Source organism: Lithobates pipiens, unplaced genomic scaffold (genome assembly GCF_037356315.1).
Source record: "Lithobates pipiens isolate NorthernLeopardFrog02 unplaced genomic scaffold, aLitPip1_a1.2 Scaffold_8, whole genome shotgun sequence".
Taxonomy (NCBI): domain Eukaryota; kingdom Metazoa; phylum Chordata; class Amphibia; order Anura; family Ranidae; genus Lithobates; species Lithobates pipiens.
This window is the reverse complement of record NW_027507903.1, coordinates 479,989,105-480,002,463: the sequence shown is the minus strand read 5'-3', so window position 1 is coordinate 480,002,463 and position 13,359 is coordinate 479,989,105. Positions and strand designations below refer to the sequence as shown.

The following is a 13,359-nucleotide window of genomic DNA, read 5'->3' as shown; positions in this document are numbered from 1 at the left end:
CAAGGAGAGGAGGAGGAGGGAGGGGAGCACTCTGGCGCTTGACCGCCCCCACCTCTGTGGTGCCCAGGGGAACTACACACACCTAGGATTGGCCCTTGTTCCCAGTGTCAGTTTCATTCCGGGACACTGTATTGTCCCGGAATGAAGGTGCCCGGGACCGGGGACAAAAATGTCAATTACGGGATAATCCCGGGCAATCCGGGACACGTAGGGACCCTAAGGAAGGGCCCCCAGACCTCCAACCTGGGGCCTTCCCTCTGAGCCCAGAGAACTTCCTACTGATCCCAGGACCCAGTGGCGGAACTACCGCCATAGCAGCACATGCGGGCGCTATGGGGCCCGCAGTCAAATGGGGCCCGGTGAGGACAGGCCCTATGGCTCCGCGGGAGATAGCGGGCGGCTCCGCGGGTGGCCCGCGGGCAGTCCGCGGCTCCGCGGGTGGTCCGCGGGCGGCTCCGCGGGTGAGAGCTGGCGGTCCGCGGGCGGCCCGCGGGTAGTCCGCGGCTCCGCGGGTGGACCGCGGGCGGCTCCGCGGGTGAGAGCGGGCAGTCCGCGGGGGGCTCCGCGGGTCCGCGGGGGGCTCCGCGGGTGATAGTGGGAGGCAGATGAGAGTGGCCGGTCCGCTGGTGAGAGAGTGGGCGTGAGCGGGCTGGCCAATCAGGGAGCTGACGGGTGAGGGAGCATAGAGATGACATCATCTCTTGCCGCCCTCTCATCCCTGCAGTGCAGTTCCCCCCTCACTGTGCAGGCAGCCAGGAAGCAGAGAGATGACATTATCTCTCTGCTGCCTGACTGATAATCTGCTGGCTGACTCTGTGACACAGCAGGAAAGTGGCAGAGCAAGTGACAATCCATAATGTGTGGCAGGCGACGTGGCAAGTGACAACCCAGGACGTGGCAAGTGACAATCCGTAACGTGTGGCAGGTGACGTGGCAAGTGAAAATCCATGATGTGGCAAATGACAATCCATAATGTGTGGCAGGCAACGTGGCAAGTGACAACCAGGGACGTGGCAAGTGACAATCCGTAACGTGTGGCAGGTGACATGGCAAGTGACAACCTGGATGTGGCAAGTGACAATCCGTAACATGTGGCAGGTGACGTGGCAAGTGACAATCCGTGACGTGACAAGTGACAATCCGTAATGTGTGGCAGGTGACGTGGCAAGTGACAACCCGGGACGTGCAAGTGACAATCCATAATGTGTGGCAAGTGACAATCTAGGATGTGGTAAGTGACAATCTGTAATGTGTGGCAATCTAGGACGTGGCAAGTGACAATCCATAATGTGTGGCAGGTGACGTGGCAAGTGACAACCTGGATGTGGCAAGTGACAATCTGTAACATGTGGCAGGTGACGTGGCAAGTGAAAATCCGTGACGTGACAATCCGTAATGTGTGGCAGGTGACGTGGCAAGTGACAACCCGGGACGTGCAAGTGACAATCCATAATGTGTGGCAAGTGACAATCTAGGATGTGGTAAGTGACAATCTGTAATGTGTGGCAATCTAGGACGTGGCAAGTGACAATCCGTAATGTGTGGCAGGTGACGTGGCAAGTGACAACCTGGATGTGGCAAGTGACAATCCGTAACATGTGGCAGGTGACGTGGCAAGTGAAAATCCGTGATGTGACAAGTGACAATCCGTAATGTGTGGCAGGTGACGTGGCAAGTGACAATCCGTAATGTGTGGCAGGTGACGTGGCAAGTGACAACCCGAGACATGGCAAGTGACAATCTAGGACATGGCAAGTGACAATCCGTAATGTGTGGCAGGTAATGTGGCAAGTGACAATCCGGGACTTGGCAAGTGGACAATCCGCAACATGTGGCAGGTGACATTCTGCAACGTGTGACAAGTGACAATCTGCATCTGGTGGCAGGCGACGTGGCAAGTGGACAATCTGCAATGTGTAGCAGGTGATGTGACAAGTGACAATCCTTAATGTGTGGCAAGTGACAATCCAGGACGTGGCAAGTTACAATCCATAATGTGTGGCAAGTGACGTGGCAAGTGACAATCCAGGACGTGGCATGTGACAATTCATAATGTGTGGCAAGTGACAATCCATAATGTGTGGCAGGTGACTTGGCAAGTGACAATCCGCAACATGTGGTAGGTGACATTCCGCAACGTTTGACAAGTTACAATCTGCATCTGGTGGCAGGCGATGATGGCAAGTGACACGCTCAGGGATCCCACTGATTTTGCATTATGGTGAGTTGAACTATTTCATTTTATATAACAGAACAGAAATTGGTTAAAAGGCCTGGAGGTCAGCAATGTGTTCCCTTAAGGGCTGCATACAGTATAGTGCATACTTTGTTGTTCAAAATTAATATAAGCCGTTGCCTGGGTACTGTGCCACATGGGTGTGGTAGTCTGTTGTTTAATGGCATTAGTTCATTTTTTTTGGTGGGGGGGGGGGGGCCCATACAACATTTTGCTATGGGGCCCTGTGATTTCTAGTTACGCCCCTGCCAGGACCCTTTACAGTCCCACAGTGGATCCCTTTAACATATTGTGCAGTGGACCCCATTCCTGCAGTCTTAGGCTCTGCCATGGTGGCAGAACGCCAGGGTCCAGTTGCAAGTGGGACCTTTGCAACCCTGGTAGTTTCACCAGAGGTGTCAGTGTGGACTGTCAATAGTGTCAGTCCATAAGCAGTGAACAGTGTCAGTATGCCAGTGGACGTGGTCAGAGCAGTGGATGTGGTCAGTAGGGCAGCGGAGGAGGAGGGCAGTGTAGAGCAGTATGCAAGGGCAGTGTGATGAGGGGGGGCAGTGGAGGTCAGTATGCGAGAACAGTGTGACGGGAGGGGGGCACTGCCACTGACTTCAGCTGGGGAGGAGAGGAGAGACAGAGCCGAGGAGTCATGTGATCGCAGGGAGCCGATGTGTTATCCGTACAGATATTTGAGCATATTCATGATAAAACACAGACACAGAAACTTCTTGTCCTAATACAGAGAGGATAGGAGCTTCTCAGGTTAAGTATGAGAGCCGAGCAGACAATCAGAGAGGAGAGAGGCTACATGTTGACAGGAAGAGGGGAGCTGAAGACAGAGGAGAATAGGAGCGCTGCATGTGATGCAGACATGCACAGACTACGATCTCCTGAGTAGCAGAAATGGTAATCGTGGGCAGAACTCGGGGGGTCAGGACATGGGGGGTGCCGATGCTCGTGGCCAGCGGTCCAGTGTGTGTAAACACACACTTCCCTGGTTTGTTCTGACAGGAGTGACAGATCGTGTGTTTCTATTAGCTAGGAACCCACGATCCGTCACTTCCTCTAGTCAGTCCCCTCCCCTTTAGTTAGAATCACCTCCCAGAGAACACAGTTAACCCCTTCACAGCCCCTAGTGTTAACTCCTTCACTGCCAGTGACATATTTACAGTAATCAATGCATTTTTAATCGCACTGATCGCTGTATTAATGCCAATGGTTCCAAAAATGTGTAAAACAATTGTCCGATGTGTCCGCCATAATGTTACAGTCACGATAAAAATTGCAGATCACCGCCATTACTAGTAATGTATATATATATTTTTTGGGGATATTAATTATAGCAAAAAGTAAAAAATAATGCATTTTTTTTAATTTGTCGCTCTTTTTTTGTTTATAGCGCAAAAGATAAAAACTGCAGAGGCAATCGAATACCACCAAAAGAAAGCTCTATTTGTGGGGGGAAAAGGACGTAAATTTTGTTTGGGTACAACATCGCACGACCTCGCAATTGTCAGTTAAAGCAACTCAGTGCAGAATCGCAAAAAGTGCTCTGGTCAGGAAGGAGGTAAATTCTTCCGGGGCTGCAGTGGTTAACAAACAGAAAAATCAGGTCTCCTGCCCTACCAGAGCAGAGAGGGTTGAGCTGTTTTGTGCTGTGCTTTGTGACAGATCTGTTTAAATCTCAGGACTGGATAGACAGAAAATGATAATCTTTTGGCAGGCAAAATTGCTCCTGCATATGTATAATGTATATTTAATAGGTAAACAAAATATTATCTGAGCAACCAAATTAGTGCTTACAGTAATTAAATCAGTGGTAAAATCCTAGTTACTCAAGTAATTAGTGCTGCTGCTCACACTGTAATAATGTGTTTCCCACATCCACCAATATATAAGGTATCAACTAGTGCTGTGCAAAAAAATAAAATGAAGTAAAAATAAAATGATCATGAAACAATAATATTATGCTTCTTCTATCAATAACTCCTCAACGTGATAGATGCAATCAATACTAATGGATACAGTGATTATATTGAACAAAAAAATCCATAAATATAAGTCCTTGAGATAAACTAATTTGTGTAATACAATCTTGTGTTTCTTCTCTTGTTAAATCAACAAGTGAGTTCTATCACCACTAACATACTGCACTGCACGTATGTTGTACATAAAAAAACAACAAAGGCTTTATATAGTGTCTTCCCACGCTCCTTATCTGTAACTCCCAGTGAGTACCACCATTAAGGCCCCATACACACTATTAGGTTTTCTGCAGATTTTTGTCTTCAGATTTACCAAAACCATGTAGTGCAAGTATCTGCCTGATTGCATACAAATTGAAACTCTTAAGGTTTGACCTCATATTATATGGTTTTGGTAAATCTGAAGACAAAAATCTGCAGAAAATCTAATAGTGTATGGGGTCTAACACTCTGCACTTACCTCTATATTGTCCTTTTGTGTATAACTAGGTCACCATGCACTTTCATCCACCTTCTCAGGATGCCCCTAGGATTACCACTTGGACGCCTCCTCCTCTCACACCGATACAGATCATGGCTATCCACTGACTCCTCCACTCAAGGAAATACGATCGCAACACAGTGTTTTAATATTATAAAGCAGATGCCACTTTATTAAAATTAATATACAATCCACTCGCATAAGAAGTGCACTAAAACCAGAAGTGCTCCACCCTAAAAGCACCTGTATCCTGATACATGCCCCCTTTAATATAGAAACCTCAAGGATTTACCCTTTGAAATAGTCACGAGGATGGTGACGAAACATGTCAAGGTGGGGCCTAGTGAGGTCATCACCTTACCCGGAAGTAGCCGCTGGTTTACACCGATTGGTGATGCTGAGGTCTTCATCTTAAAGCAGGCATGTATCTGAATGTATACAAGTGCTTTTAAGGTGGTGCACTGCTAGTTTTAGTGCACTTAACCAGCAATGTACCACCTCATATCTATCAGCTTTCAAATGTACATTTTTTTGTGAGGCTACGCTAATTGAAGTGTAGGTGGTGGTGAGCGATGATGTGGTCATTTTTAATAGTTCTGGTACAACAATCTTTGACATTACAATGATAAGATACATAATAACTATAATTATATAACTATTATAGATATTATTGAAAATATTATATATTATTAAGGAGAAATATCATGATTGTATAATAATAATAATAATATCATTTATATATATATATATATATATATATATATATATATATATATATATATATATATATATATATATATATATATATAATTATTAAGAAGAATAAATACATTACATTCTTCCTTTCAAGCTGATTTCATAGGTTTTCACACATCTGCTCTGTGATTTTTATGTCCATACTGATACCTATTTTTAAATCAGCTGCTTCGATTTGCTCAAATATAAGGGTAATTATAAAATAGTACCTACTGATATTGCAGCTCAACACTCCCTATATGTAGTGGCTGCATATATCTTCTGTTTTCAGGCTCAGTGCAACTTTTGGAAGTTAAGTTAGTAAACATTCAGCTTGTTCCTGACAGAAATTTAGTTGCGTAATTTCCTTTTCACTGAACTTAAACTTCAGCTCTCCACTGTGGACTACAGAACATTTCTCTCCAGAGTTATGGAGAAGAGGAGTGGGGGAGGTGTATGGTAGTCTTGTCCTAGGGTGACAATGCTGCATCTTCATGGACACAGTATATTGAGTGAGCGTTGTCTCCCCAGGAAATGAAATGTTACTGGCAGGATCACCTAGTGAAAATACAGAAAAAAAAAGCCTGAAAAACAAAGAAAAAAAATGCAGCCACCTCATCTAATAATTGGTAAGCTGCAATATTTCTAGATTGTAAGCTCTAATAAGCAAGGCCCTCTGATCCCTCCTGTATTGATTTGTATTGTAAGTGTACTGTCTGCCCTCATATTGTAAAGTGCTGCACAAACTGTTGGCGCTATATAAATCCTGAATAATTATAATAATATATTACATTTTTGCTCATGGGCTTAGTCTTTAAAATGCATTTTTTCTTAATAGTTAATATTGTTTTCATGACAGTCAAGGAAAAAAAAAATTTTTGGGTTCATTACAACCTAATGTCTTCTCACTAACTCAGATTCCCTCCTGATATCTTGATGCAACCGTTCCAAACACGTAGTGCAGCATTGAGAGGCTCAGTGAAGATGGCAGTAAAGGTGTAAATGTGTTTAATTTGGTTACAAAACTCATAAAAGGAGATCTGACCAGACTCATAATCCAGATATATCCTCAGTTTATCGCTGGAGATGCTAGTAGGCAGTTCAATCCATTTGCTGTTGTGTATAACTGAATACCAATCGGCACTTCTACGCAAACACCAGGACTTGTTATTACATTCAGTCTGTGCTTGGTATCCTCCTCGGTCTATACTAGAGTAGCACATCCCGATACTCCAATATTCCGACCCTCCAACATCCACTTCCCAGTAATGTCGTCCTGAGGAAAAACTTTGAATGCTTAATACCTGAGTGTAATCCTGAAACCTCTCCGGTTTTTTGGGGCGATTCTGGTTTGGTGAATAGGATGCAGTTTTCATGTCATCTGATATATGTAGATCATTATGAGCCGTGTTTACATCTAGTAATATGTCTGCAGGTTCCTGTAGATGGAAACATACCGTTAATTCTGTTAGATGGGATACGCCCGTATGTATCACGTGTGAGATCCAAGTTGTATCCAAATCCGCTCCATCGTTGGAGAGTTCCTCTAGTCTCCCCCTGTCCTCATTATCTCTGTGATTGGTGTCACACAAGTCACCTAAGTCTGATTCCTGTAGGACAGTCACCAGATCTGTCATGTTACACAACTCTCGGTCAATATCACGCATCTTCCTGGAGAGCTCGCCCTTTTTGATCAGCAGCTGATCGATCATATCCGACACTAAGACCAAGACCCGCTCTGCATTTATGGAGATCTCTTTCAGGACCTTCTTTTCTAGATCTTCCAGCTGTTTTCTGAGGTCCCTGAACAAGATACTGACTTTTTCTGTTTTACCGGCTGCTTTTTCCTCAACTTTCCTCCTGCGATCCTGCAGACTTTGAATTTTATTTTCCATCTCTTCTCTGTCTTTCTTGAGATCCTGAAGAGCATTTTTTAGTCTCACCTTCTTCTTTTTGGAGGCTTCATCCAGTGACTCCATTTGGTGCCCCTGATGTTCATCTTCTGAGCACTTTTCACAGATACAGGCAGTGTCCTGGACACAGTAATACTTCAGGTCCAGTTTGTGGACGGAGCATTGTTGGATCTCTAGGGAGGGTTTAGATAAGAAGTGCTCTGATATGTTCCGTAGAGCAATGTTCTTGTGTAGCGTAGGCCACTCCTGGGACTCTTCTTTGCATTGAGGACAGGAATAACACCCGGATCCCTTCTGTGTGATCAGCTGACGAATGATACAATCCTGGCAGAAGCTGTGTCCACATTTCAGGCTTACAGGGTCTATATAAATTTCCCAACAGATGGGGCATTTCAGCTCCTCTCTCAGATCAGAAGACGCCATCACTTAGGAAGAAAGGAAGAAAAGAGACAAAGTTCACGATGACGTAGATTACAATGATTTTGTTTACAAATTCCTCCTGAGGGAGAGGCTTAGGCTGTGTGACTCGTGATATTTGTTACATAGAAACATAGAAACCAGAAGAGTGCTAGCAGAAAAAGACCCTGTGGTCCTTCGAGTATAGATCTACGTTTGTCCCAAGCATGTTTAACACCGACAGAAGACATAAATGGGCAGCAGCAGAGGTATTTACATACACAGCTGTAGCAGCTCAGAGTGTGTGTACACCTCTCAAGCCAACTATTCAAATTCTGATCAAAGTGATTTGAGCTGCTGTAAAGGCAACCAATCACTATAAAAAGGTACAAGGTTGCCTTCCCTGCTTGTCTGGACTACCCTGCCACCTACGTGGTCAAATTGGTCAGGGAACTCCTCTTAATTTTATTTGTACAATCGCCATTGTTTATGAACATCAGTAATGCAATATTAGAGTCATATATACCAGAGCTCATATTTTAAACAAAGTGTGTTTCAATTTTTAAAACCGTTGTATCAATAGAAGTGATACATTTTTCATAATTTTTTTGTAATTGTTTGACAATTTTTATAGAATGGGAGTTTCCTCTAATGTTTTTTTTGTCAGGAAAAAGTAGTACTTGAATAGTGATCAATTTTGAGTAAAAAATGATTTTATTATATCAAAAAGTACTTAGTAAATACATGAAAGTTGTAAAAAGCAATTCTGGCTTAGACATAAAAAAATGTACAACCTATCAATGGTGACAAAAACAACACATATTACATTAAACCCATTGTGTTAACATGATATTTCACATGATATCCCTATGCATTGTTTGACAATTTCTTGGCTGCGCAAAAGCTCTTGGGAGAAATTTCAATCCTTGGTGTATGTTACTAGGGCAAGCAGCACAATCCCTCATTTTTCATGTTGGTGCTCATTTGGTAGCCAGAGCTGTCATTCCCCGGCCTATTGTGGCCAAGGAAGCAGCTAATCAAGCAGAATCTGTGCTCCATTTGCAGCAGTGGAAGGCAGGGGAGACTTTAGGGGCTAATAGACCCTAAATGTTTCATTAAAGAGGACCTGTCATCAGCAATCTGTATCACATATGTTATACACCAGGGATATGCAATTAGCGGACCTCCAGCTGTTGCGATACTACAAGTCGCATCATGCCTTTGCCTCTGGGTGTCATGCTTGCAGCTGTCAGAGTTTTGCTATGCCTCATGGGAATTGTAGTTCTGCAACAGCTGGAGGTCCGCTAATTGCATATCCCTGTTATACACCCTATGCACACGTACATATGAACATAAACGTGAGCGCTGGGTGAGTCTATGTGCGAAAATGACAATTGAGTTACATATAGTAGGGATCGCAGGTCACACTGGAGTAAGAACAATAATTCTATGGCCATTATTCATGGATTACTCTAAACTGATGACCTTTAAGGGCTTTTAAAGAGTTGCTATGGTCAATTTTGGCGCACACAGTTTTAAGGCTTGACATGTTTGTTATCTATTTTCTCAACATATTGGGTAATATATTGTAAGCACTAAAATGAACTTAAAGTGATACTAAAGCCTAATTTTTTTGTTAAAAATGACAAACATGTTATACTTATATATCTGCTTGTGTAGTGGTTTTGCAGAGAGCCCAGATCCTCCTCTTCTTGGGTCCCTCGTCTGTGCTCCTGGCCCCTCCCTCCTGTTGAGTGCCCCCACCGGAAGCAGTTTGCTATTGGGACACCCGAGCCGAGCCACGGCTCCCTGTGTCCATTCAGACACGGAGCCGTGGCTGGGCCCTACTCCATCTCTCTCTCTCCATATTGGCTGACTGACTTTGATTTGCTCCCGCTGCTGTCTAAGCCAATGAGGAAGGGAAGTCCCCAGGCAGCCGAGGCACTTATGCAACATTGCTGGATCTAGATAGGGCTTAGGTAAGTATTAGGTGGGCTGCTGCACACAGAAGGTTTTTTTTGTTCTTGGTGCATATAACGCATTAAGATATAAAAAACCTTCTGCCTTTACAATCACTTAATTTTTTTATTTTATTTCTAAATATGGCTTAATAAACACTGAGAATGTTGACAGATTTGGGTGGTCCTTGGGGAATGAAGAAGGTTAAACACTGTCATCTAAGTGCTGTTATTTGTTTTTTCCAAAAAAGAATGGTGTTTGGTACCAAGAATGCTGATGCAAGGTTAGTATTATGCCCCGTACACACGAGCGGACTTTTCGACATCCAAACTCCGACGGACTGAGTCCGGCGGACTATCCGCTCGTGTGTGGGCTGCAACGGACTTTAGCTTCGCAAAAGTCTGACGGACTTTAGAAATGAAGCATGCTTCAAATTTTCCCGACGGAACTCCGCCGGACCCGGTCCCCTTCGAAAAATTCGCTCGTGTGTGTGCTACTCCGACAGACTAAAACCGACGCTAGGGCAGCTATTGGCTACTGTCTATGAACTTCCTACGTCGAATCCAGTCGTACGTCATCACGTTCGACTCCGTCGGAGTTTGGTGTGATGGTGTGTGGTCAAGTCCGTTCGGTCGAAAAGTCCGCCAGAACTCCGGCGGAACTCCGCTAGAACTCCGTCGGAAGTCTGTCAGACTTAATCCCTCTCGTGTGTACGGGGCATTAGGGTTACAAGGAGGGTACGTGTTGGAGTTACAGTAAGGGTTATGGTTAGGATTACAAGGAAAGTTATAAGGAGAGTTATTGTTCAGGTTACAGGGTGGGTAACTGTTAGGATTACAAGGAGATGTATAGGGAAGCGTCTGATGATGCCCAGTGGGAGGGGCGAAACGCGTCAAGCTAGTGAGGATCTGTGAAGGCTGTTTGAATGCCAAGACGGCAATATTCGCCTGTTTTTACATTTTTTATGTAAGTGCAATACTTATTAATTTTATTCAATAAATCCTGCAGTATTACACTATGTCCCTTTCCTCCATTTTTTGCTTTAACTGTGTTTGAATGGTCACTTATTGTGAGAGGAGGAGGAGGACCCTCAAACCCACTGGAGGCGGATAGGAAAACCCTGCCAATAGAATATACTCTGCCATTCGGAGGACAGCAACCATTGCGTATACAGGCTCCTTTATTTATTCTGTTTGGTGAGTGGGAACCCAGGAGGGGGGCATGGACCCCCACTGAATCACAGAATTTGCACATTAAATGAACGTTTATCTAGTAGCACTTTATTGGCACATGAAGTCACCTTTAACGCATGATATGCGCTCACTCATACGTTGATGTTTGATATTGTATGCACTTTATTGTTCTGCACTTATTGTTTGCACTTTAGTTGTACAGCAACAGCACTTTAATTGATTATAAGTGTGTATGATATTATATATATATACAGGAGCAGCGCTGAGCACTAAACTTCTTTTTCAACTTTAGAAGGGTATTTACCCTTTTCACAGCAGCAGCCCAAGTATATATGTGTATATATATATATATATATATATATATATATATATATATATATATATATATATATATATATATATATATATATATATATATATATATATATATATAGTTTGCTTATATATATTTTTTTTCTTTTTTTCTTTTACATATTACTCTTTCATATATATATATATATATATATATATATATTTTTTGCACCATTTATCTTCATAGCGTGGGTTCATAATTACTATTTTTTCACTTTTGACATGACAATTGACACAAAGATTGACAATTATACAGTGATCAGTGCTATAAAAATGCACTGATTACTGTTTAAATGTCACTGGCAGGGAAGGGGTTAACAGTAGGGGGTGATCAAGGGGTTAACTGTGTTCCCTAGTGTTTGTTCTAACTGTGGGGGGAGGGGCTGACTATAGTAGATGACAGACCATGGTTCCTAGCTAGTAGGAACTCACGATCTGCCTCTCCTTTCCTCACAGAACAGGGATTTGTGTGTTTACACATTGATTACCTGGCCCACCCCTTAGGGCCGGCCCTACCATGGGTGCCTTTCCCGCAAACCTCTGGAAGCCTCCTCCGCCGCTGTCATCAGTCAACAGCGGTGAGCAGGAAGTAGCTTAGCTCAGGACGGAGGGCAGGAGGAGGAGCTGCCCAAATTAACTTTTGATGTAAAACCACAAGTGACCGGTTGCTAGGACAGAGGGCAACCAATCACAAGCTTCCTAATATGGAAAGCCACTCTGCTGGCTCCCACTCCCAGCCTCTGTCCAGAACTGTGCTGCCTTCTGCTCTCGGCTGTGAGGTAGGTCATTGCTATAGGGGAAAGGGGGTCAGAGGACACCACTGTGGGTGTGTGTATGTGTGTGGGGGGGGGGTGATGTGAATGGGCAGAGGACACTGTTACTGCTAAGGTCACCCCCATAGCAGTGTGCTCTCCCACCCTTCACATTACTACCCCCCGATCCCTGCACTCTGAGCCTAACTCACTCCTGATCTCTGCGCTCCAAGCCTAACTCACTCCTGATCTCTGCGCTCCAAGCCTAACTCACTCCTGATCTCTGCGCTCTGAGCCTAACTCACTCCTGATCTCTGCTCTCTGAGCCTCACTCACTCCTGATCTCTGCTTTCTGAGCCTCACACACTTCTGATCTCTGCTCTCTGAGCCTCACTCACTCCTGATCTCTGCTTTCTGAGCCTCACACACTCCTGATCTCTGCTCTCTGAGCCTCACTCACTCCTGATCTCTGCGCTCTGAGCCTAACTCACTCCTGATATCTGCACTTTGAGCCTAACTCACTCCTGATATCTGCACTTTGAGCCTAACTCACTCCTGATCCCTGCGTTCTGAGCTTAACTCACTCCTGATCCCTGCATTCTGAACCTAACGCACTTCTGAACCCTACATTCTGAGTTTAACACACTCCTGATCCCTGCATTCTTAGCCTAACACACTCCTGAATCCTGCATTCTGAGCCTAACACACTCCAGAACCCTGCATTCTGCATAATAAGATATGTGCAGTGTGCATAGGAATGCATTCATATTTTTTTCAAGCTATAGTCCACCCCCGAACAGTCTGAGAGACAGTGAATTGGCCCCCTGTTTAAAAAGTTTGTGGACCCCTGACTTAATGCCTCTAATAGGTTTCTTTAACCACTTGCTGACCGCCTTCCTACTGTGGCAAGGAGGTTTGGCTACGCACACCGACTTACCTGTACATCGGTCTGTGCATGTGGTACTGTGGGTGCATGCGATCCCAGTGAAGAGAGGCAGAATGGGGATCTACCTATATAAACAAGGCAGATCCCCATTCTGACAGGGGATGAGAGAGAGATCAGCTGTTCCTAGTGATCAGGAACAGCGATCTCTCTCTAATCTCAGTCAGCCCGTCCCCTTGACAGTTAGAAAGCACCTCCCCAGGGAACACTTAACCCTTTGATCACCCCTAGTGTTAACCCCTTCCCTGCCAGTGCCATTTATACAGTGGTCAGTGCATTTTTATAGCACTGATCACTGTATTGGTGTCACTGGTCACCTTAACCCTTCCATAAGTGTGGCTGTATGGGTAAAGCAGTGTGTTTGCTTCCACAGATAATCCAGTGAGGTCAAGTGAGAGATGTCCTTATCTATTGTGAATAG

At 44.4% G+C, this 13,359-nt stretch overlaps 1 protein-coding gene across 1 annotated transcript; it reads right to left on the bottom strand.

Moving 5' to 3' along the window:
- Positions 1-4,839: 4,839 nt before the first annotated feature.
- Positions 4,840-7,823, bottom strand: LOC143960333 (E3 ubiquitin-protein ligase TRIM62-like). Its single transcript, XM_077468802.1, has one exon. The coding sequence runs from the start codon at positions 7,765-7,767 to the stop codon at positions 6,340-6,342; it is 1,428 nt and encodes a 475-aa protein (XP_077324928.1). The 5' UTR covers positions 7,768-7,823; the 3' UTR covers positions 4,840-6,339.
- Positions 7,824-13,359: the final 5,536 nt, after the last annotated feature.